The following is a 25,838-nucleotide window of genomic DNA, read 5'->3' as shown; positions in this document are numbered from 1 at the left end:
TGTGGGGATCAAATGAAATGAAATTGGTAAAACATTTTGCAAATCTTAAAGTGCTATACAAATGCTGACTGCTATTAAAGCTGCCTATGAGCTACTGTGGTCAAAAGTGTTTATCAACTGGTGGTTAACCTTCTGGTGGTAAACTTCTCTGGCCTTAGCTGGAAGTTAGCCATGCAGTGTGTGCTTGAAGCCTTTCTAGCTTGGAAAGCCCACCTGTTGTCATAGCCTTGGAAAACTCAAGGTTACCTCCAAACCCGAATGAATCATACAAGAAGGGCTTTCTTGGGGAGTTAGGGTGAGAGACGTGCAATTCCTCTTGAGTTTTCAGGGAATGTCTTAGTCATGTTTCACATATATGCCACTTAGTAAATATTTTGTACCTACTCGGACTCATGGCAGCCTGGCAATGGGGTTACCCATGGGAAGTGTGGGTATCACGGGAACATCCTCATAACGGCACACTTAGAATCACAGATTATCTTAGAAGAGGATAGGACTTTATAGGTCATCTAGTCCCAGCCTCTCATTTTATAAATGGGGAAATGGAGAGTGAAAATAATTAAGTAACTTGCCCAAGGTCACATAGCTAGTGTCAGGGACAGGACTAATGAACCCAGAGCCCTTGGAAGCCAGACCAGAGTTCTTCCCATTGCCCTTTCCTTGGGTTGCCTAAGTCATTCATCCTCTTGTGTGTTTAGATGCAGCAGGGAAGAAGGACAGGGGGATAAGGGCAGGAGTAGAGGCAAGAGAAATGATTCCTTCTTCTAGACTAAACAAATGTCTCCCATGTGTTTGTTTCAGTTTGTTTATACCTTCTAGAAGGAAGTTAAGGCAGGGAAAACCAGGTCTGCTTATCACTTCTTTACTGAATAGGGACAGAGGGTTGGGAGGCAAAGGTGTAACTAGCAATTTTTGTCTGATTTATGTGTGCTGGGGAATAGGGAGGAGACTCACTTAGGATGTGGTCCAAGGGTGGGGCGGAGAGGGGAGGATAGGATGTCCTTCCTGGGACCCAGTGAAGACTGTATGCTGAAGGTGGGAAAAGAAACATTCCCAGAGAACGGCAGGGTGGAGCAGGGGTGGAGGCACACACTCTAGTAGGAGACTACCACTAGCCAGGTAGGAGGGGGAGGAAGAAGACCCAAGGAAGGTGCCTATTGAATTTCCTGCTTTAGCAAATAAAACTCCCATGGCCTCATCCTAGAGATGATTCTAACTGGAAAAATTAATTTTCCCAAGGGATCGATGTAAGAATCTGTTTATTAAGGATATGACAGTTTAATCCGATGGAGAAAAACGTTGAACAGTTTCATTATTTCACTTTTTAAGGTCTTAGCTCACTGAGTATAAGCTCTTTGAAGATCACTATCTTTCAAAATTCAACAAATATATATATATATATATTTATATATATATATTTATATATAAAAGAATCTACATATTTATTTTGTATCTTCTAGCACACCAGGCCTTCAAAATATTCTTAGGACATTGAATTGAACTTAAGTTTTTGAAAAATTAATGGTATTACTTGGAAAAATATGTTTAAATAGTATTTGGGAACCCCCATCTGACCTAACTATTAATTAGGTTTTTTTTGGGGGGGTGAGGCAATTGGGGTTAAGTGACTTGCCCAGAGTCACACAGCTACACAGCTAGTAAGTGTCAAGTGTCTGAGGCCAGATTTGAACTGAGGTCCTCCTGACTCCATGGCCAGTGCTCTATCTACTGTGCCACCTAGCTGCCCCCCTTTCATTAATTACTAAAATTAATAAGTATGACAAAAATAAAAATAAAATATAACCAGTGAATTTAGGAAAATGAGAAAGAGTGATCTCAAGGTTGACTTTGTCTTCTCTTATAACTAGTCAGAGCAGAATAGTAGATGTGTGACTCTAGATAAGTCACTTAACCTCTGTGAACCTCAGTAGTTTTCTTATTATAATAATAGCATCTCAGGGTGGCTAGGTGGCGCAGTAGATAAAGCACCGGCCCTGGATTCAGGAGGACCTGAGTTCAAATCCGGCCTCAGACACTTGACACTAGCTGTGTGACTCTGGGCAAGTCACTTAACCCCCACTGCCCCGCAAAAATAAATAAATAAATAAATAAATAAATAAATAAATAAATAAATAAATAAATAAATAAATAAATAAATAAATAAATAAATAAATAAATAAATAAATAAATAAAATAATAATAATAATAATAATAATAATAATAGCATCTCTCTATTGGTTGTTGTGAAGACCAGAGATAATATACATCTTTTTCAAACCTTAAGGCACTACCCAAATTCTAGTTTTTATTATTATTCTGTGTTCCTGGACACACCAAACTACAGAAAAATCAAACCAGCTCTGGATCCAGGAGGACCTGAGTTCAAATCCGGCCTTAGACGCTTGACACTTACTAGCTGTGTGACCCTGGGCAAGTCACTTAACCTCAGTTGCCCCTCAAAAAAAAAAAAAATAGAAGACATTAAAGAAGTAAGGAAATACTTCTGTGGCTTTCATGCCATCACAGTAGAATTTTAAAAAAGCAACTGATGTGAATACAGAAGACAATGCTGACACCTGGGAAAAGAACAAAAAGCCAAAATGCCAAAACCCTCCGGAGAAATGTTGTAACAAGTTTTGCCTTAGACGTGACCATTTTCATCATTTCACAAAGCTGACATCTTGAGACATGTATGCTTACAGCCTCAGCTGACTCAGCAGAGTCATTTGCCTATAACATCCAGAGCATTAAAAATACTGCAAAACTACTATGTGTTTAAGCTAAAAGGAAAAAAAAATAAAATAAAACAATCCTACAACTGTTATGTTCTTTGGATATCGATTTACAAGAGATACGAACATTTATTTCCTTTTTCTCCATCCTTGCTGACTTATTTCCTCCATCCTTACTCTTTTAGCTTTCCAGTTTTCATATCATGACTCAGTTTTAGGCAACTTTGAAAGGTATGAGGTGGCCAGAGTCCCCTTGGCTTAGTGGAAAGAGCACTGAGCTTGGAGTCAATACCTTTGATTCTAGTTCTAGATCCTTAATTAATTATCTGTGTGACTCTGGGCAACTTATTTAACTTTTTTTCACCTGTTTTAAAAAATATTGAAAGCAGGATAGTGGGGGTGATGAAATGCAGGACAGCCCAACATGGAGTGTAGTTGAATAAGGAGAAAGACCAGTCCTCCCCAAAGACCTTGGCCCATGACCCTTCAGTGGTTGGGGAAAATTCAGGCTCCAAGATTGGGTGTCAGAGAAACGGAACCCTGAAGCTGTTGGCCCAAGGCCCCAAAGAGGGAATGTCATTGTATCAGGCAGCAAAGGCAAGCAGAGGTCCTCGTGTCTCTTGGCAAAGTAGATGATATTCTCCAGGGTACTGCAAGGAGGTAGACAAGCTGGTTGTTTCCAGATATCAAATTTAGTTCCCACCTCTCATTTCATAGATGACAAGAATAAGCAATTAAATCAAGGTCACATAGCTAGGTAGTGGCAGGACTCTTTTAAAAAATTTATATATTATAGATTTTAAAAAACGTTTTCAAAAGGAAATGCTTCTTAATTGTAAGGTACTTCATTTTTTAAAAGAATGATTTTTCTAAAATATTGGTTAATAAGACATTTTTATACATTCCAGTGGGGGTGGTGATAGAGTGAGCTTAAGGAGACCTCAGGAATTTGGGGGCCATTGTATCTCATTTCTCTATCTACCTAAGTGTCTGTCTGTCTGTCTGTCTGTCTGCCTGTCTATATCTTACATTGAGGTATTGATCCAAAATTCACAGAGGCTGGGGTACAAAACTACTTCCTATTCTTATCCAGGCACCAAGTTTGGTCAGATTCACTTCTGGAGAGACTGGACTTGAATGAGAAGGGTCTGGCCTCCTTGTACTCATATTCTAGCTCATTAAACCACTACTCTTGTATCTTGAAGATAAACTTACTTACAGTTTTAAGTTATGGATCACATCTTGGATTCCCCCCCCCGCCCCTAAAAAAAAGAAAACAGAGAAGGACAAAAATGGTATTAGGGATGGAAGAGATAATTTCTTACCACATACAAAAGATGACTTGACATATAACTAGTGTCATCATGTGTTGGGTGGCTGATACTTGAATATCATCAGAACATAAAGTAGATTGAAGAACTTCTAAATGGCATTTTGCACTTCGCCTCAACTCTGTACTCTCCAAACAATTACTAGTACACGTATTCTAGTAAAAGAGCCAAGTTGTGTTCAATCCACTTGTTTGTGACCATTCTCAGCAAGACAGCAGCAGGGGTTGCTGAGGGTATATTCCTCTTCTGTCATTTCAATCTGATTCAATGAGGCTTCTAGACCTCTTGAACTCAGAAGATTACATCCAAGCCTGGATGTATCCATTTGGAGATAGGTATTGTCAAGGAAAAAAGAAATATGAACATTAATGTACTCTAGGAGGGAAGCTAGATAGTTCAATGGATAGAATGATGGGCTTGGAGTCAGGACAACTTGAGTTTAAATCTGGCCTCAGACACTTACTAGCTGTGTGACCCTGAGTAAGTCACTTCACCCTGTTTGTCACAGTTTCCTCTGCTGTAAAATGACCTGGAGAAGGAAATGACAAACAAGTCCCGTATCTTTGCCAAGAAAACCTTCAATGGGGATATGAAAAGTCAGACATTACTGAAACAACTAACAAATGACAATAAATGATGTACTCTGTGATTTGATCTCAAGTCCACTGGAAACAATTTTATTTAACTTAACATTAATTGATATCCAAGTCATTTTTAGTTGAGAAAGATGTCCAAATTGGCATAGTTCTCTATGACTTCCAACATGACTCTTTGCCCCAAAGCAAACTAAGGTAACATTTAAAGGACTCAAACAAGGAAGAGATCATAATATGTAAAAAAACAAAACCAAAAACTAGTTTGGAGTTAACATCTTGCAATTGCTCAATTCCTCTCTGGACCGAAAATTCCTCTCTAGGACTGAAAAGCATTCATTCCTGTGATCACTATTTTAATCTGGAATACAAAAGAGAATTTTGCCACAATCACTTCAGGTTGGGAGGAAAGTTTATCTTATCTAGACCAGTCAAGTTTGGTTATCTCCATTAATCCATTTCCATAAGAAATGTTCTTTCAGAAAGGAGAAAAGTCTGAAAAGGTTTTAGGCTAGAAAAATATAATTCTTTAATATTTCTAGGGGAATGAAAATGAAGTTTTAAAAGATGCTTCCACAATATCTTGTTGTCTAAGAAAAATTAACCAATCAAAAGCATTAGTGAGTGCCTTTTATGTACGTATCAGGCACTAAACTAGGACACAATACAATAAATTAAACCATCCCTACTTCCAAGGGTTTATATTCCAGTTGGCAGACAAAGAAATGTATATGTATTTGCAGAATAAGTCTAAAGACAATAAGTACAAATAAATGCAAGGTAGTTAATTATAATGTATTTCAAGAAGGAGGGCACTAGCAGTTGAGGGCATCAGGAAAGGCTTCACCAGGAATGGTAATGCTTGAAAGACAATTTTTTTGAGGAGGAGGTGAGGAAGGAGTGCATTCCAGGCATGGGGACCCACCAGTATGAAAGCAAGCGGACAGGAAAGCATCATATTTGACAATAAGAGAAGGTCTGTTTGGCTGCCTCAAAGATAAGTCAAGAACACACAGAGAACGGGTGACGCAATCCAGGCTTGATCCTGTCTAGGCAGGACGTGGGCTTATGGTTGCATGGTGGTTGGGGTGAAGAAAGCTCAGTCATTGCCCACAAGTGTCGGGCTTACATGCTACCAGCTAGACAGTTGAAAGATGAGAGCTCTAGTCAGAAGCTGTCTCTCTTTTTAAAACCCATGTAGTACCTAGATATCACAAGGAGGGAAGGGGACTACAGCACCGCTCTGTGTTAAATAAGTCAGGTGACCAAAGTCTACTCAACCTGGGGTCACCACAAGGATGGAAGAAGGCTACTTCTGCATGTTCAATGGGAACCAAGAGTGGCAACTAGGGAGCATGCTCCCTAGGATGGCCACTGCAGGTCAAATTCAGTCTAGCCACACTTATTTATGGATAGGTCCACTCTGGGAGAATATAAATTCCTTGAGGGCAGGGAAAGTTTTCCTTTTTGTCTTTTTACCTCATGGCTTAATAGAGTGGCTAGGACATAGTAAGCACTTAATAAATACTTGTTGATCCATCAATTGATTGAATTAGAAGGACCTTCCATGCTGTAAGCAAGAGGACCATTGATACAAAGGCACATGGTTTACCTGGGACACTATGGAAGCATGGAGGGAATGAAGGGGACATGGAGAGAAGGAAAGAAGGAAGGAAGGAAGGAGGAAGGGAAGGAAGAAGGGAAGGAGGGAGGGAAACAAACATTTATTGAGTGCCTACTTTAGGCCAAACCCTATGCTAAGTGCTTTACTTCTCTTTGTGGTAGGAGGAGGGAGTCCAAGATGATCTTTTTTTTTTTTTTTTGTGAGGCAATTGGGGTTAAGTGACTTGCCTAGGGTCACACAGCTAGTAATTGTTAAGTGTCTGAGACCGAATTTGAACTCAGGTCCTCCTGAATCCTAGACCAGTGCTCTATCCACTGTGCCACTTAGCTGCCCCCGAAAATTATCTTTTCAGAAGTTACCCTCAGAACAAAACCTTACTGCAACTCCTGGATCTATTTTTAAAAATCTACGTATAAGCATAGTTCAGTTATTTTACAGGGTGGAATGAGATTCTATGTGTGGGGGAGGGTCTGAGTGGTTTCATTAACAGATAGGGAGTTGTCAGTCATCAAGGACATTGGAAGTTTATAGCCTAGAAGTTTCCAGGCATATCACAGTCTAGATTGAAAGATGTGTGTATGGGGGATGTTGAGGGGTCTTGAAAAGAGTGAGGGAAGGAGTCAAGATAGTGGAATACAAGCAGCAAACTAGCTGAATTCTCCCAACATTCCCCTCCAAACAACTTTAAAATAACTCTTTAAATAAAATTTTAGAGCATCAGAACCAACAAAAGGTCAGAGTGAGACATTTTTTCAGCCTAAGACAATGAAGGAGGTCAGCAGGAGAGGTCTGTGACACCAAGGTGGGAGGTGGCCCAGAGTGGGGCAGGAGCACCAGTTGTAGGTCTTGAAGACTGCTGCAATTCTTTAAAAAAGCAAAATTGGCCAAATGGAAAAGAAGGTGCATAAATTCACTGAAGAAAATAATTACTTAAAAATTAGAATTAGGCAAATGGAAACTCAAGAAACAAAACAAAATCAAAAGAATGAGAACATAGAAGAAAATGTGAAATATCTCATCAGAAAAATAACAGAGGGGCAGCTAGGTGGCGCAGTGGATGGAGCCCCAGCCCTGGAGTCAGGAGGACCTGAGTTCAAATTCGGCCTCAGACACTTGACACTTAATTAGCTGTGTGACCCTGGGCAAGTCACTTAACTCCAATTGCCTCACCAAAAACAAAACAAAAAAAAAAAAAAGAAAAAACAGAGCAGGAAAATAGATTGAGGAGAAATAATTAAAGAATTATTGGACTACCTTAAAGAAATTATAAAAAAAAAAGAGCCTAGACATTATATTTTAAGAAATTATAAAGGAAAATTACCCTGAGATCCTAGAACCATAGGGCACAATAGAAATTAAAAGAATCCACTGATCACCTACTGAAAGATATTCTAAAATGAAAGTGAATATTATAGCCAAATTCCAGAGCTTTCCAAATCAAGGAGAAAATATTGCAAGCAGCCAGAAAGAAATATTCAAATATCATGGATCCACAGTCAGGATCACACAAGATTTAGCAGCTTCTACATCAAAAGAGATAAGGGCTTGGAATATGATATTCCAGAAGGCCAAGGAGCTAGGATTACAACCAAGAATCACCACCCAGCAAAATGGAATATAATCCTCTAGGGGGAAAATTGATATTTAATTAAATAGAGAACTTTCAAGTGTTCCTGTTGAAAAGAGCAGAGCTGAATAGAAAATTTGACATTTAGAAACAAGACTCAGGAGAAGCATAAAGAGTAATCATAAGAGACTCAGTAGTTAAACTGTTTACATTCCTATATGAGAAGATGATACATGTAAATCCTAATAACTTTATCATTATTTAGGGCAGTTATAAGGAGTCTACATAGACAGAAGGCATGAGTATGAGTTAATTATTTTAGAATGATCTAAAAAAAAGGGATAAGAAAGGAATGCACTGGGAAAGGGGGGAGGGAGAGGGAGAATGAAGGGAAATTTCTCACATAAAAGGACTAAAAGGAAGAGCTTTTATAGAAGAAGGCAAAATGGGATGGGGTGGGCAATGCTTGAACCTCACTCTCATTGGACATGGTTCAGAAAGAGAAGTATACACACGTAGGTGGGCATAGAAATCTCTCCTACTTAATAGGGAAATAAGAGGAGAAGGGGATAAGAGATATGTGAAGAAGGGATGATAAAAGGTAGAGAGGATTAAGGGAGACAGTGATCAGAAACAAAACAGACTTTTGAGGAGGGACAGGATTAAAAAGAGAAGGACAGGGGCAGTTAGGTGGTGCAATGGATAGAGCACCAGCCCTGGATTCAAGAGGACCTGAGTTCAAATCCGGCCTCAGACACTTGACACTTACTAACTGTGTGACCCTGGGCAAGTCACTTAACCCCAATTGCCTCACCAAAAAAAAAAAGAGAGAGAGAGAGAGAGAGAGAAGGACAAACAGAAGAAAATAGGATTGAGAGAAATATACAAATTAGTAATCATAACTAAATGTGTATGGGATAAGCTCACCCATAAAAGAGAAGCAGAATGGATTAGAAACCAGAATTCAACAATATATTGTTTACAAGAGATACACTTGAAACACAAAGGCACACAGAGTTAAAATAAAGGCCTGGAACAGAATCTAATATGCTTCAGTTGAACTAAAAAAAAAGGCAGAGATAGCAATCACGATCTCATACAAAGAAAAAGCAAAAATAGATCTAATTAAAAAAGATAATCAGGGAAACTTTTTTTGCTAAAAGGTACCATGCACAATGGAGTCATATAATTTTTTTTGGTGATATGGCTAATATGGAAATATATTTTGCAGGCTTTTACGTATATAATTAAAAGCGATATCATTTTGTTTGTTTTCTCAGTGGGTAGAGGAGGGGTGTGAAGGAGGAAGAGTATTCGGAACTCAAAATTCTAAAAGATAAGATTGCTAAAAATAAAAAAGTAAGAAGAAAAGAAAAGAGTCAGGGAAGGTCTCAGGCAGATGGAAGGGGTATGGATGGGGCGGAAGCAGCTTGACAGACAGATAAAGATGTGGAGTTGGAGTTAGAGGACCAGTATTGAATCTCAGCTCTGCTGTTTGCTACCTGTTGGCCTTGGGCAAAACCTGACCTCTTGTGCCTCAGTTTCCCTTGCCTGTCAAATGTATTAGATGACTTCTAAGTTCCTTTCCAGTTCTATGATCCTAGTCAAAGAAATTCTGGTTTATAGTATGAGTAACAGACTGGGGTATGGGGGTAACAATTTTATTGCTAAGAAAGCATGGGGAAAGAAATCATAAATTGGTATTAACCAATGACCTCATAGTTGTGGAGGTAAGGCTAAGAGAACTCAGCATGAAGCTCAAACAAAAGCAGCCACCCAGAGTCCCAGAAAGTGTTTTACAACAAACTCCCTGTCCGGGGCACCCTGCAGCTCTGGCCAGCACTGCCTCAGCCCCAGGAGGCAGCCAGCACAGAAATGGTGTTGGAGCCAAGGTGACTTTGGTATGTGTCCACTGAGCTCAACTTGACTAGCTTAGAGCAGCCAGATGCTGATCTGTGCGAAGGAGAAAACAAGCCAGTGTCAACTCAAGTGGCCTGAAAGCAAGTATATCAGAGCCAAGTGCTTCCAGCCTGTTGAGACAGAAATGGCAGTGCTCCTTCATGACTCTTGTCTAATCCGTGATGTTTGTGTAGCAAAGGAAGCAGGCTGCCTTGCTGCCTGAAATACATCACACAGAACACCATCCTGGGGACGGACAGACCTGATTTTAAGATCGCTAAGGACAGGGTTTTTGTTTTGTTTTCCAATCACTTCTCAGCTATGCTAAGGATTAACCTGTTGGCTCATACCAAAGGGATTTAGTACTCAGTCCAAAAAAAGATTAATTTAATCCAATCTCTTGCTGTTTCTCTGGGATCTGCTAATGAAAAGAATGCCTCACTTATATACATGCATGTTCTGTGTAGTCCTGACCAGACACTTGGTCCAGTGCTCTCCTCCACTTCCCCATCCTTCTCCATCTCTCCTGTGGAGTGAGGCCTCCTTAGTAATACCATTTCACCAAGATTATATTGTCTGCCTTTTAAAGGGAGTCCCCTAATGAGCTTACATTGGAGTGAACCTTTGTATGCTTAGCACAAAGCCTGGCACAGAGTAGGCACTAGATCCATGCTAATGTCTTTGACCTTAATTCTATCTTCCCATAGATCAAGAGTTCTTCACCTTTTTTGGGGATCCCAGATCCCTTTGATAGTCTAGGGAAACCTCTGGACCCTTTTTCAGAATCCTGTTTCCAAATGCAGGAAAGAAAACACAAGGTTACAGAGAAAGTCAAGTCTACTGACTGACTTTCAAAATATATACTTCTTCAAGTTCATGGAACCCAGGTTACAAGCCCTTACCAAGGATGGGTTTTGCTGATGGGGGCTGTCAATAAGATCCCAGAATCCCAGAATCCCAGATCTAGAACTGGAAGGGACCTTAGAGGCCCCTTCATCTAACTTATTCACCTACACACGAGGAACTCGAGGACTAGGAAGGTTAAGCAATATGCCCAAGGTCCTTTTTTTTTTTTAATAGTAAGGCAATTGGGGTTAAGTGACTTGCCATGGGTCACATGGCTAGTAAGTGTTAAGTGTCTGAGGCCGGATTTGAACTCAGGTACTCCTGACTCCAGGGCCGGTGCTCTACCCACTGCCCCACCTAGCTGCCCCCCCCCCCAAGGTCCTTTTGGTAGTATGAAAGGTAGAATTTGAACATATGTCCTTTGACTGACAGGCCAGTGCGCTTTCTAGGGTACCAAGATGCTTTCTCATTGAAATGGTTGGCTCCCACTGCTATAGGATAAACTATTTTGGGAGAAGACACCCCTTTGTGCTCGTCTGTAAAAGAGAGTCTAATGGATGACTTTGCCTGCTTCTTCCTATTCTTTTTTCTTTGAGATCTTGAGAGCATACCTTGTGTAGGAAAGGTTGGTTGGATTCCCCTCAGTAAGTTAGGCACATCAAAACTACAAACTTTGGTTCATCAATCAACGAGTTGCTATTAAGAATCTTCTATATACCAGGCATCATAGCAGGGTTCAAGATACAAGATAATTGACAGTCCCTGGCCTCAAACTATTTATGTTCCACTGAGTAGGAATATGACAGGTTCACAGAGTAATAAATGTGAAATATGTCAAAATGAATAGAAATCGATTAGGAAAATTCAGGAAATGAGGAAAGGCATTTCAAGAAAGAGGGATTACAAACTGAGCTGGGGGCCCCAAGAGGAATAAGTGAGGAGAAAGAATTCTCTAGGTATGGAAGACAACTCAAGCAAATGAACAGATATAAAAAGCAAATATGTCAGTTTGATGAGTAATGCATCATCACCCCATAGGCTATAACCAGTTTATAAAATGCCCTAAATGCCAAACAAAGGTATTTGGATTCTATCCTAGAGTTAATGGAAAGCCCCTAAAGATTCTTGATGAGATCTCGTTGGATTATGGGCAGACCTGGGCTTTGAAAATATGACTTGACAGCTGGGTAGGGGATAGACTGGAAAAAGAAGAGACTATTTGCAAGGAAACTACTGAGGAAGCTACTGCAATAGCCCAGATGTGAGTGATAATGGTTTGAACTAGGGTGGCTGTTGTCAGAACAGAGAGAAAGGGAATGATGCAAGAGACACTGAGTAGGTAGAATCAATAAGATTTGGCAGCTATTTAGACATGAGGAATGAGTGACAATGAAGAGTCAAGGATGACTCTTGAGTTGAAAATCTGGGTAAATGGTGGTACCTTGACAAAAACGGGTAACTTCCCTTAGTTATGAGAAAGAGTGGTTTTAGTGGGGAAGATAAAGGTCTTTGGTTTTGGACATGATGAGTTGGTGATACCTATGGGACAGCCAGATGAAGATGTCAAGCAGGTAAGTGGTGAGGTGACTGGAGTTTTGTCAGAGATAAGGACTAGATATATAACTTTGGGAGTCATCTATATAGAAGTGCTCCTTGGACCCAGGAAAGCTTATGAAATCACTGAAAGGGAGGGAGAGTATAGAGAAAGAAGACCTGGGAGCCCACGACATAGCCCTGGGGTGTACCTGCACGAGGGGACATGGATAATGAACATGGAAAGGAAATTGAGGCAGGCTAGTCAGAGAAAAAAGGAGAATCTCAACAGAACAGGATAGTGTGTGCATATAGAGAAGAAAGTATACAGAAGGAGGCAATGGTCAAGAGTGGTAAAGGAAGAGCTAGCAAAGATGAGGAATGTGATGATGATTGGATTTTGCCATACCTAGAGATCATTAAAGATACCATTCATACCATTGTTGTTTTTCTCTAGGACTTTAACCTAAGAGCCAACTAATCAGGACAGGGATAGAGGATTACTAGTTCCTAGAAGGGCATGTGCCAGGCTCAGCTATGTGGTGGGCATCATGGTCTGAGGAGAGAGTTCCTGGACAATTCCAAGTACCCGATTCCAGCCTTGGAAAGGTAGCTGGAACCTGCAGCAGCTGTAGAAAGGAGAAACATGGGGCCAATGATTCTAGTTCCTGCTAGATACAACCCTAGATTGTAGAGCCCTAGAATCGGGCTTTCTGACTATAGAGAAGGATTTCCTAGATAACACAAGCCTAGCATCTAGCCTTTAAGGAGGAGAGGAGAATTTATTGGGCTCTTCTAGCCCCAAGTTGGAGAGTTTGTGCATCCAGCTTTCTGTTGAGAGAATGGACATTTTTTGAATCATGCATTTCTTGGAAAGTGATGAGGATTGGCTGAAGGTACAATATAGGGGAGCAGAGAACCTCAACTTTGTCCTCTGTGATTTCATTAAATTATTCAGTGGTAACAGGAAGGAGCAATGCCTGTCTAGGAGCTCCAAGTGTGCTTTCCTGCCCAGAGAATCCAAGCCCTCAGAGAACCCATTTGTTTTTTTTTTGTTTTTTTTTTTGCAGGGCAATGAGGGTTAAGTGACTTGCCCAGGATCACACAGCTAGTTAAGTGTCAAGTGTCTGAGGCTGTATTTGAACTCAGGTCCTCCTGAATCCAAGGCCAGTGTTTTATCCACTGTGCTACCTAGCTGCCCCTGTAATGCACTTTCTATGGGGTTTTCCTGAGCTCAATAAATGCAGTTATCCTGTGGGTTTGCATAGGAGGCCCTCTTTTCCACATCTGCAGAGATCTAAATATGAGCTGTCTTTGGCAATTTTTTCAGAGTTAGCCAGGGATGGAAGCCTAATATGGCAAAAAGAGAGTAATACTATTCAGGTAACCACCAAGAGTGGACCTAGGAAACCTAGTGGTTGGGGGCTGGGCCACAGGTTACCAAGTTACCAAAGTTCTCCTTTTGACACAAGCTTTCATTATGACATTCCTATGAACAAAACTGTAGCAACGGGTAATAGAATTCTTTGTCCAAGGTCTGACAATCTGGGAACTGTGGGTTAGGGCCTATTGCCTATTGCCGCTATTCTGGATAAAAGAGACAGACAGACACAGAAACAGAGAGAGTCATTAGAGCTGGACATTTAGGCCAACCCTTTCATTTTACAGTAAAGAAACTAAGATAGATAGACAAACATAGAAACTGACCTGGGATTTCATTTGTGAAGGGAACTTCTGGTATGGAAACTCCCTCCACAAATGCAGGCCAGTAACTCCTCTGTAACTTATAGAATTTGGGGAGGGGGTGGAGGGGGCCTGGGAGGTGCTGAGAGATGAAGTGATTTGTTTATGGATTAACACATAGTACTGTCAGTGAAGGACTTGAGCCCATAATATGGACTCTGAGGCTCACTTTGTTTTATTTTTGCTTTTGCTTTTGCTTTTGTTTGTTTGTTTGTTTGCAGGGCAATGAGGGTTAAATGACTTGCCCAGGGTCACACAGCTAGTAAGTGTCAAGTGTCTGAGGCTGGATTTGAACTCAGGTCCTCCAGAATCCAAGGCCGGTGCTTTATCCACTGAGCCACCTAGCTGCCCCTTCGAGGCTCACTTTGTATCTACTATACAATGCTGTCTCTCTACTAAACTTCAATAAAATTCAAGATGATCCCCCCCACCCCATTTAATAATTTAAATCTCCCATCACCTCCTTAACTTATACTTGCACTGGTAGGTTGGGTCCCCAAAGGGTGGCTGCTCCCATAAGGTTCAGTGGGTACCCCACTTTGAAAACTCTATTGCTTGTTAGCCTCCAATGATATGCTGCCTATTAACAGTCAGCTAGTAGATAAAATTAAAGGCTTCTTCTAAGGTGATATAGTAAAAATAGTAGCTACAAAGCATTTCCCCCATAAATCTAGGAAACACTCTCCCACAAATACACACAGTGTCCAAGGGAAGAACAGGTACACTGGTAGGAAATTCTTATCTCTGAGGCTGTTCCTCTACTTCTCCTCACTGGCCATGATGCTTACATTGGGCAGACAGCTCCTCTGTAGGGCAGCTCAGCTCTTCAGACAGGTTGCTCCTCTGCTTTCCATGGGTTTGTTCCTTGCTGGGTAGCTGGAGTCTACAACAGTGGCGTCAAACTCATCCAGAAACAGGGGCCTGGTACACATTGACTTAGAAAACCACATATCAACATTATCTATATTCTAGACCCTAAGTTAGGGTGAGATGGGAAGGAGAATAATAAGGAGTAGCTGAGAGGGGGAAGAATAGATGTCAGAATGTTAAATGCTATTCCTTGATCCCACTTCTATCAATTTAAATCACCCAACTGCTCCCTTTAACTTAACAAAGTTAACAAATGTCTTAACAAAGGATGGATGAAATATTTTCTTTTTCTTTTTTTTTTTTTAGTGAGGCAATTGGGGTTAAGTGACTTGCCCAGGGTCACACAGCTAGTAAATGTTAAGTGTCTGAGGCCAGATTTGAACTCAGGTACTCCTGACTCCAGAGCCGGTGCTCTATCCACTGAGCCATCTAGCTGCCCCTGAAATATTTTCTTAAAAAAATATTGGTGTTGGCGACTTTTCAGTCTTTTTTTAAAAGTAGCAAATTATATAATTTCAGGGGAAATGATTTTTCTTAATTTATCCTCCTTTCAAATTTTTTTTTTTTTGAGGGTACTGAATACAAAGTTTTGTGTATCTGAAGATCAGGCTGATAGTTGGCCAAGAGTAGATGGTAGTGGGAAACATTCCCTCCCTTTCAGGCCCTGTGGCAAATTCCTTATCACCCTAGTTAAATAAGGGCAGCTAAGTAGCCCAATGGATAGAGTACCAGGCCTGGAGTCTGGAAGATCTGAGTTCAAATCCAGCCTCGGACACAGCCTAGCTGTGTAACCTTGGGCAAGTCACTTCAACTAGTTTGCCTCAGTTTCCTCATCTGTAAAATGAGCTGGAGAAGGAAATGGCAAACCACTCCAGTATCACTGCCAAGAAAACCCCACATGGCATTACAAAGGGTTGGACAGGACTGAAATGACTCAACAGCAACAACAATTCCCGTTGCCCCACATTTTGCCTTGGGAGTTGAAGAATAAAATGTACTCCCTGTTCCATGTAGTGGCAGAGATTGTAAGTTCCCCGAGGGCAAGTACTGTTTCATAGTTCACCCTCTCATGTCTTGCACGTAGCACAATGCCTGGAACATAGGAAGTTATTAATAAATCTTCGAGGTAATGCTGCCTTTGGTGTTGCATCATTCCGGACTTGCTATCGAGCAGCTGCTCAAGATGTTTTGGGTACAAAGAATGACCTCACGCTCCAGCATCGGGGCAGAGCCATTGTATTTCCTGGATGCTTTGGATGCATGTTTCATGGCTCATGCATGTTTAGGCCAGGCTGGGCTCCTTCGCTCCATGCTCCTCTCCAAGCTCATCATTGAGCTGCTAGGAAAAGTCTCTATCAAATTCCTTGGGATTTCAGCAGATTCCCTCCACTCCTCCCTTTCCCTCTGGTACCTGACCCCTAAACCTCATTAACCTCAGCCTGGGTGCTTCAGGGCATTTAGAGGCCTTCTAGGGGATTAGCCTTAGGCAAACTTTGTTTACCTTGGAATTAGCCAGTGCAGATCAAAAGTTCCTAAAGGGCAAAGCCTGGGCTTCTCCAGTTTGCTTAGCAAAGGGCAAAGCCCAGTTTGGGGAACAGCAGGCAGACTCTAAATCCAGGTTACTTGATAATGTCAACGAAACCTGGCTTCAGGACAGGAGAAGGAGAAATTACCGCATTGGACGAGGGGGCAGTGGGGAGAAGGAACAAGAGGATCAGAAAATAGCTTGGATGAGATGGCCGAGCACTTGGTGAACACTTACTGTGTGCAGGCACCATGTTAAACAATGGGGATACAATTGTAAGGAATGAAGCAATCTCCACTCAAAAGGAGCAGACATTCTAAAAGTAATAATAATGCTAATGTATAGTGTTCAAGAATTGAATCAAATGTATTATAATTTATAAATAAGTTATATATGTACATTATATGTTTACATTATATTACTATTTATATTTACCTTTATATTTATCTATTAATATATTTATCTATTTATTCATCACCTACTATAACTATTTATATATTTATGAACTGCCTACTGTGTGCCAGACACTGGAGATATAAGTACAAGGAACAAAGCAATCTCTAGCCATAAGAATGGATGTTCTAATGGGGGGAGACGACAAGTATATATACAAACATAGACAAAGTTGTCAAATACAAGGAAATTTGGGAAGGAAGACATTGGCATTTGGTGGGATCAGGAAAGGTTTCATGGTAATTGAACTGTGTCTTAAAGAAGAGAGGGATTGGGCAGCTAGGTGGCGCAGTGGATAGAGTACTGGCCCTGGATTCAGGAGTACCTGAGTTCAAATCTGGCCTCAGACACTTTACACACTTACTAGCTGTGTGACCCTGGGCAAATCACTTAACCCCAATTGCCTCACAAAAAAAAAGAAGAGAGGGATTCCACAAGGTAGGGGTAAGGACAAAGCATACTACATTCCAAGTATGGGTGACACCCAGGCCAGAGTACGAATACGGATTTTCCTATGTGTGAGGAATGAGAAAGCTGACCCAGTTGGCTGGACTGTAGAGAGTACGAGGAAGAGTAATCCCTAACAAGTCTGGAAACAGGTTGGGACCCAGGTTGTGTAGGGCTTTGAAAACTAAGTGGTGTAGGGGCAACTAGGTGGCGCAGTGTTTGGAGCACCGGCCCTGGAGTCAGGAGGACCTGAGTTCAAATCTGACCTCAGACACTTAACACTTACTACCTGTGTGATCCTGGGCAAGTCACTTAACCCCAACTGCCTCACAAAAAAGAAAAAAAAAGGAAAACTCAGTGGTGGAGTTTCTATTGGATCCTAGAGATTGATTGAGTAGGGGGATCATATGATTATATCTGCATTTAAGGAAAATCACTTTGGCAGCAATACGTAGGATAGACTGGAGGAGGAGAAATTTAGGGAGGGAGACCAGTGAGGAGGTAGGTGCCATCATCCAGGTGATGAGGGCCTGACACCTAGCTGCCCCATGACGGCATCTTTAAAATAAAATTAAGGGGTAAGAGTATTGTACTGGGGGAAAGGTAAAGGGAGAGATGAAATGGGGTAAAATATCTCACAGAAAAGAAGCAAGAAGAAGCTTATGGAGTGGAGGGAAATTTGGGGGAAGAGCAGGGGAGTGAATGAGCCTCAGAATTGGCTGAAAGAAGGAATGATATACACATTCAAGTGGGTATAGCAATGTATCTTGCCCTTTGGGAAAGTGGGAGGGGAAGGGAATGGGGGGGAGGGGCATCGGAAGCAAAACACTTGAAGCGGGATAGGGTAGAAGATAGAAAATGGAATGAATATCATGGGGAGTGAATAGGATGGAGGGAAACACAGTTAGCCATAGTAACTGGGCAAAACATCTGAAGCAGAGGCAAGAACAATGTGAAATGAGGATGACTACGATGATGATGGTGGCACTTACTTTGCTGGGCCATCGTGAAGATAATTTGTTGTCAGGTATAAGGTACTATATAGATGTTGGCTATTATTGTTGTTGCAATAATCAATCTCATGGGTGTTTTGTAAGGAAATCTCCCTTTAAAGTACTATATAAATGTAGTCTACTATTAAAAGAAAAAAAAACGAGCAGGATACTATCAGAAAAAACCTAGAAAGACTTACATGAGCTGAAGCTAAGTGAAATATACTGTATACAAAATGATAGGTGATGAGGGCTTGAACTGAAAGTGGTAGCTGTGTGAATGGAGAGAAGGGTGTGGAGATAGAAATGGCAAGATCTAGCAACGTTTTGGCTGTGTAGGTGAGGAAGAAGAAGTTAAAGGTAATGAGGACCTGGAAGCCTGGTGGTTCTTTGACAGAAAGGGGGAAATTTGGAAGAGAGGAGGGTTTATGGGGAAGGTTTGGGATATGTTGAAATTAAAGTATCTCCAGGACATCCAATTTGAAATGTCCAATAGGAAATTGGTATAGTGCAGCTGAGGATCAGGGGAGAAACTTGGGCTGGATATATAGTCTTTGGAGTCATCTGAATAGAGATGACAATTAAAACAATGGAATTGATGAGGTTACTTAGAGAGAGGAAAGAGAGCTTAAAAGAGAAGCTTTTAGAACACCCACATTAATGAATAATCTTGTAAAAGGGACTAAGAAGGGATCTTCAGCCAGTGTCAGGACAATCTAGGGAAGATAAAGCATGCAGGAAGAGAAGATTGTCAACAGTGTCACATGTAGCAGATAGGTCAAGAAGGATGAGGGCTAAGAAAAAAACAACACAATAGCTTTGGTAATTAAGAGATCTTTAGTAACTTTGGAGAGAACAGTTTCATTTTGAGTAATGAGGATGGAAGCCAGTTGGTAAAAGGTAGAGAAAAGAATGAGATGAGAGTTTCTTCATTCAGGGAAGGTAATCAGCTTTTTCAAAGACTTTGGCCAAGGAGGGAGAAGAGATATAGGAAGATAATTCAGGGGATGCTTGGGTCCAGTGAAGATTTTTTTTTTTTTGGCGAGGCAATTGGGGTTAAGTGACTTGACCAGGGTCACACAGCTAGTAAGTGTCAAGGGTCTGAGGCCGGATTTGAACTCAGGTCCTCCTGAATCCACAGCTGGTGCTTTATCCACTTCACCACCTAGCTGCCCCCTACTTTAAAGCTTAGCCTGATTGCAGCCCCTAAAGAAGACCCTTCTCAAATCTGTCAGTACCTTTCCTAACTCAGGATTACAGTATATTTACTTAGTCTGTGTGTACATGTTGCTTTCTTCAAACAGAAGATCCTTAAGGGCAGAGATTTTGGGGGGGGGGAGTCTTTGTATCTCCAGCACCTGGCACATCACAGGAATTTAATAGCTGTTGAGTAATTGATGGGTCACCCAGTGATCTTCTGGAATGTGACTGTTTTATGATGGACTAGACTAGCCTCATGAAGTTGTAAGCTCCCTCATCAGAGTTGGTACTCAGCAAGCTATCTGATGTTATAGAAGGGGTTTGTGGAAAGGATTGGGATGGATATGTGAAGTATTAGAAAGATGGCCCTGGACTTTGGAGTCCAGAATCTCCAATGAGACAGGGTTTGGAGTCTTGGTTCTATCACTTAACAGTTGTGTGGCCTTGGGCAAATAATTCCCCCTCTCTGGGCTTTTAAGGGAAGGGGGTCAGACTATACCTTTAGTGGAGAAATCCCTAGAATATGAACTCCTTTCTCTAACCTTTCTGAGACTATGATCCTCAGAAGTTATGTCCCTAATGATCCCAGTCATAACAGAGGTGCACAATCATTTCAGCTTTCTTAATTAGTTAATAATCAACATAGAGCAATTCAATGATAAGCTTTAGATTCTTTGCCCTAGTAGAACTTCAAGAAAGGGAACCGACACACAATGATCATTTGCCTACTTTTCTTGCTAGGGTATAAGGCAGTGGAGGAGGAGTAGCTAACGAGTTGTCAGGACTCTTCTAAGTGAACACTATCCTCTATGAGCAAGGTAAAAAACATCTGTCCAGTCCTCCCTCCCTGGAGGGAGTCCTGAGGGACCTACCCTTACCCAAAGAGAAGCTCAATTATCAAAAAAAACCCCATTAACTGTTCTCTCTCCACTGACAAGAGAAAGTGATTCTGAAATGGTCTTTCTGGGTACAAAGAAATAAGATACAATAAACAAAAATAACCAACTATCAGTTTATGAGATGTGATCAATTGCCACCATACACAAGAATAAACTTAATGGTTTGGAAAACACTGAAGACTCTAGCTTATTCTCTGCTTTTCAACAAAATCCTGTGTTAAATCCTAGTCTTCCACATGTACAAAAATATTTATAGCTGCTCTTTACGTGGTAGCAAGGAATTGGAAGTTGAGGGGGTGCCCATCAATTGGGGAATGGCTGGACAAGTTGTGGTATATGAATACAATGGAATACTATTGTGCTGTAAGAAATGATGAGCAGGAAGAGTTCAGAGAAACCTGGAGGGTCTTACGTGAGCTGATGATGAGTGAGATGAGCAGAACCAGAAGAACATTGTACACAGTATCATCAACATTGAGTGTTGACCTACTGTGATGGACTATATTCTTCTCACCAATGCAATGGTACAGAAGAGTTCCAGGGAACTCATGATAGAAGAGGATCTCCAAATCCAAGAAAAAAAAGAAAGAAAGAACTGTGGAGTATAGATGCTGATTGAACCATATTATTTCTTTTGTTTTGGGTGCTGTTGGTTTTTTTTTTTCTATTTTGAGGTTTTGCATCACTGCTCTGATTCTTTCTCTTGTAACAGGATTAATGCAGAAATAGGATTAATGTTATTATGTGTATATATATGTGTGTGTATATATATATATATCTATATGTATATAGATATAACCTATATCAGATTACCTGCTGTCTAGGGGAGGGGGGAGGGAGGGGAGGGAGGGAGAAAAATCTGAAATTGTAAAGCATGTATAAACAAAAGTTGAGAACTATCTTTACATGTAACGGAAAAAATAAAATATCTCATTAAAAAAAATCCTAGTCTTCCTTATTAATAAATATAGATCATTCCAAAGCTTCAATAGCCTAAAAGCACACTAAGATTTTGGGGATCCTTTGTTTAGCTCTTTCCATGAAAGATCACTTGAGAGACCTGGCTCACATTTCCAGAACGACATAACCTGCTCAATGACATTAAGGTCTCTACACAAACTTTATTAGTATCTGATTTAGCCTCAACAATTTCCACAAATACAGAATTATCTATGAGCCTAATTCTCTCAGCTCTAATACTGACTCTCTTTACCCCCCTCTCCTCCTCCATCCCACTGCTCAGCCCCTTCCCTCATCTGGCCTGGGTATTGAAGGAAACAATGATGACTCCATTTCTGTAACTAACTTTTTTTTTTTCCTCACGATTATTTGCAAAAATAGCATCATTCAGTAAATGTCTTGATTTTTCCTAGCTCCTGGCAAATGTAGGCTATAGCTTCAGCTAGGACCCTGGGCAGGAGGTGTCAGAATTGGGAGTTAAAACAAAAACCCTAAAGGACCCTAACCCTGGTAGTTCCCCGCTAGGTTCTCCTGCGTTCTAGTACCTTAAAAGACAACATTATTGAATGAGGTTCCCAGGAAGCAGTTAGATCCTTTTGTGATTTATTGGTTATTTTGGCATCCCTGGCTTCATCTCCCTCCTCCGCCCCTCTCCCCTCCCTCTTCTCCCCCTCCTCACTCTCTTCCCTCCCCTTCTTTCCCTCCCCTCCCCTTCCCTCCCCGCTCCCCTCCCTTCCCCTTCCTTCTCCCGGTGCTCGCGCTCCCTCTCTCCTCCTGACAGTTCGCGCTCCCCCCTCCCCTCCCGGCGCTGCTCTCTCTCGCTCTCTCCCTCGCGCTCGCCCCTCCCTTCGGGGTTCCTCGCCCCTCTTCCCTCTCCCCCCCCCCCACCGCCCCCCTCCCCCCGGCTCCCGCGGCACTGTGGGTAGACAGCAACCCCGGCGGCAGCGGCGGCGGCGGTGGCGGCGGCGGCGGCTCGGGGCAGCTCCGCCGGGGCGGCTTAGGCTTCGGCTTCGGAGGCGGCGGGGGCTCGGCCGCCGGTTCGGCGGTGCGGAGGAAGGGCCGGGCCGGGCCCGGGCCAGCGGACGATGGCGGAGAAGCCGAAGCACGACGGGCGCGTGAAGATCGGCCACTATGTGCTGGGCGACACGCTGGGGGTCGGCACCTTCGGCAAAGTGAAGAGTTGAGTGGGGGCGCGCCTTGGCTGGGGGGGACTGGGGGGGGCGCCCCCTCCCCGTGGGACGCGGCTGGGCCGGGCAGGGGGGCCGGGGGGGGTTACCTGTGCGCTGCTCCCGACATACACCTGTCGGGGGCGGAGGAGGAGGAGGTGGGGGCGCCCCTCCCCCAGGACCGAGGCCGGGCGGGCCCGGGGGAAGGGGGACTGTGCGCCCCTCCGACACTGCAGTCTGGGGGAGGGAGGGGGCGCTGGGAGCGCTTCTCCCCTGGGGCCGCGGGGCGTGGCCACCTCCCCGCCCCTCCCACACCTGTCTTGGAGGCGCCGGCTCCCGCCCCAGCCCTGCCTTGGGCTACCTGTGTGACCTTGAGCTCCTCTGGGGCTTCTCAGTGCGGGGTGGGGCTCGGGGGAGGGGAAGCCCCCCCTCCCCATTTCCTCATGAAAAGAGCACAGACCCCATAGTCTGTGGCCCTGTGTTCAAATACTGACTGTGCAGGAACTTTGGGCAGGTCACTTCCCTCCTCTGGCCCTCGATTTCTTCCTCTGTAAAAGGAGGGAGTTGCACTGATGGTGTCAGAGGTCCCTCCCACCTAGAGCCAGGAATCTGTATGACCTCAGGCCAGCCCCTGTCCCTCTCTGGGCTCCTCGAAGGTCTGGGTGCCAGTGTCAGCCCCAACTCTTGAGTTCCCTGCCCTGGGGCCCTAGATCGGTGGCTCCCCCTTCCCCAGCCTTCAGCCTCAGTGTGCTCCACCGTGAATGGGGTTAGTGAGAAATGCTTGTCCCACCTGGGCGGGGCATTGCCTTGTTATGGGGGGGGAGGTATGGCTGGTGCCATTGCCACATTGTAGCTCTTTGGGATCACAGAAGAGTCTTGGCCAGGGAATGGATGTTATTAACTCGTAGGCTTAGGAAAGAGCTTTGAGTTCAAATTCCACCATTAAAATGAACAAGTCAGTCACTTTGAGCCTTAGTTTTCTGATTTGTAAAATGGAAGAGATAATACTTAGTGGTCACTAGTTACTAGTAACTGTGGTTACTAGTAATAGTCTAGTGGTTACCAGATAAGTAGTTTCCAGGATCAAAGGAGATGGTGGATGGAAAACACTTTTTTTCTAAAATGCAAAAAATGTTAATTATTCTTATTAGAGTATGATAGGATCATTAATGTAATAGATATCTTATACTGCTTCAAGTTTTTTCCCAAGCTCTTTCATTATAGATGCATTTATTGAGCACCTGCTCTGTGCAAGTCTTGAACAGGCCCTGGGAAGACAAAATCATAAAACAGTTTCTTGTCCTTATAAAGTTTATATTCTATAGGGAAGGGAAATACAGGTTACACATGTAAGTAAATTAAAAATATATAGTAAGTAAATACAGGGGCAGCTAGGTGGCAAAAGGGCGATGGAGTCAAGATGAGCTGGGTTCAAATCCAGCCTTAGACACTTGACCCTAGACAAGTCTCTTAATCCAGATTGCCTTGAAAATGAAAATAAAACAAAAAGTAAATGCAGAGTAATTTTGTGTAGGAAAGAATATATAGTTTGATGAGTGAGAGTCAGGTTGGAGGTGATACCAGGCTTGAACTTTGAATGACACTAATTCCCAAGGAGATAACATTATTCCAAAGATGAGGGACAGCTTTCCTATGTAAAATTCCAAAGACCTGGCCTGCAAGGTTCTGTTCGTTCGTTCGTTCGTTCGTTTTTCCTTCCTTCCTTCCTTCCTTCCTTCCTTCCTTCCTTCCTTCCTTCCTTCCTTCCTTCCTTCCTTCCTTCCTTCCTTCCTTCCTTCCTTCCTTCCTTCCTTCCTTCCTTTCTTTCTTTCTTTCTTTCTGCAGGCAATGAGGGTTAAGTGACTTGCCCAGGATCACACAGCTAGTAAGTGTCAAGTGTCTGAGGCTGGATTTGAACTCAGGTCCTCCTGAATCCAGGGCTGGTGCTCTATCTATTGTGCCACCTAGTTGCCCCCTTTCTGTTCTGTTCTTACAGCTTAGCAGTGGCATTGTCACATTTCCACAATCTCTCCATCCATGGCTTGCTGAAAGAACTAGGGATGTTTATCCTGACTATTAAGGTGCAGGGGTAGTGATCTGTCTTCAGGCCTTCTAAGGCCTATAGCACAGAAGAAAGTTTGACTTATTCTGCATGAGCCAGGAATAAAGCAAAGGTGTCAGGTACAGGGAAGGAAACTTCAACCCCACAGAAAGAAAGAGCTGAACCAGAAGGGACTGCGCTGTTTTCGAGGTAATGCATTCTAATTCTATAAGTGTATCATGGGGACAGCTAGGTGGTACAGTGGATAAAGCACTGGCCCTGGATTCAGGAGGACCCGAGTTCAAATTTGGCCTCAGTCACTTGACACTTACTAGCTGTGTGACCCTGAGCAAGTCACCTAACCCTCATTGCCCCACCTCCCAAAAATGTATCATGTGAACAATGTTTTTTTCCTGGGGGAGCTGACTTAACATTTACCAGCACACCACAGGCCTCAGTTGGCCTTCATTTGCGTGAAATCAGAGGTCTTTAGTGGAGTCCTATGGGGATGTATGAGGGTTGAAATAAAGGACCTCTGAGGTTACTTTGAGTGCTGTAAAGTTCTAGGATAATGAGGATGGTAAGGGAATTCTGAGGCTTTTTCGAAGTGGTTTGGAGGGGAGGGAGGGCAAGGCAGTTTGCAGGAAGTGTCTGACCACTTTTCCAGAGGCAGCATGGTTTTAGTGGGAAGGGCAACAGCTGGGCATCAGGAGCCCTGGCTCCCAGCTGCCTCTAACTCACTCTGACACCTTTGCCCATCCCTGTCTTCCTCTAGGCCTTCATTCCCTCATGCAAAATGAGGTTGGTGGAGATGTTTTACCGTCCTTCAGACCCTGTTTTGTGATTCTGAAGGGATAGTCCCGAGGGGCTTCTGGGCAGAGCTCCCACCCTCATTGCCAGGGTTCTAGAGATTTGACTGCTGTCTCTGAGAAGTGAATGTCTATGTTCTTAGTCATAGGATTCACAGGGTGCTTGGCTCCTTATCCGTAGGGGACCTGTGGAATTCTGCATATCCTGCCCTTGGTATCCTCTTTGTTCTGTTCTCTCAGTAATACTCCTGGAGATTCATTAGCTGCTCCTATTAATCATACATTGAACCAATTCTTAGAGCCAGCTGGTTAAAGTTTCATCCTGATGACTGTTGGACACAAATTTTTAAAAGGTAGATTATTTTTTTCCTTTTCAGGTGGGAGGGTGGGTAGTCTCAACATCCCTTTGAAGCCTTTTCCTCCAGTCTTAATTCCTCTATCAGTGTGCCAGGTGTTATTCTTACTTCAGGTTCATTATTTATGAGGAATGTCAAGCCCGTTGTGCAGAGAACTGTGGCCAAGATCAGCAGGTGGTGTTTCCTTCCTCATTTTTGGCATGGGAGAGCATTGATTTCTAGGTACTCTCTATGCTTAGGTTGCTTTTGAAA

The 25,838-nt window shown here is 42.7% G+C and overlaps 1 protein-coding gene across 2 annotated transcripts in view; it reads left to right on the top strand.

Moving 5' to 3' along the window:
- Window positions 1-22,180: 22,180 nt before the first annotated feature.
- Window positions 22,181-25,838, top strand: part of PRKAA2 (protein kinase AMP-activated catalytic subunit alpha 2) — a 72,721-nt gene continuing 69,063 nt past the window's right edge. Inside the window, exon 1 of one of the 2 annotated variants that reach the window (XM_043999789.1) lies at window positions 22,181-22,393. In XM_043999789.1, coding sequence (XP_043855724.1) covers window positions 22,300-22,393 — 94 coding nt within the window. In that variant the 5' untranslated portion in view covers window positions 22,181-22,299. The remainder of the gene's footprint in view (window positions 22,394-25,838) is intronic. The other variant, XM_043999792.1, reaches the window with a different exon arrangement.

This window comes from Dromiciops gliroides, chromosome 4 (assembly GCF_019393635.1).
Source record: "Dromiciops gliroides isolate mDroGli1 chromosome 4, mDroGli1.pri, whole genome shotgun sequence".
In the NCBI taxonomy this organism is placed as follows: domain Eukaryota; kingdom Metazoa; phylum Chordata; class Mammalia; order Microbiotheria; family Microbiotheriidae; genus Dromiciops; species Dromiciops gliroides.
This window is presented reverse-complemented; position numbering and strand designations above follow the sequence as displayed.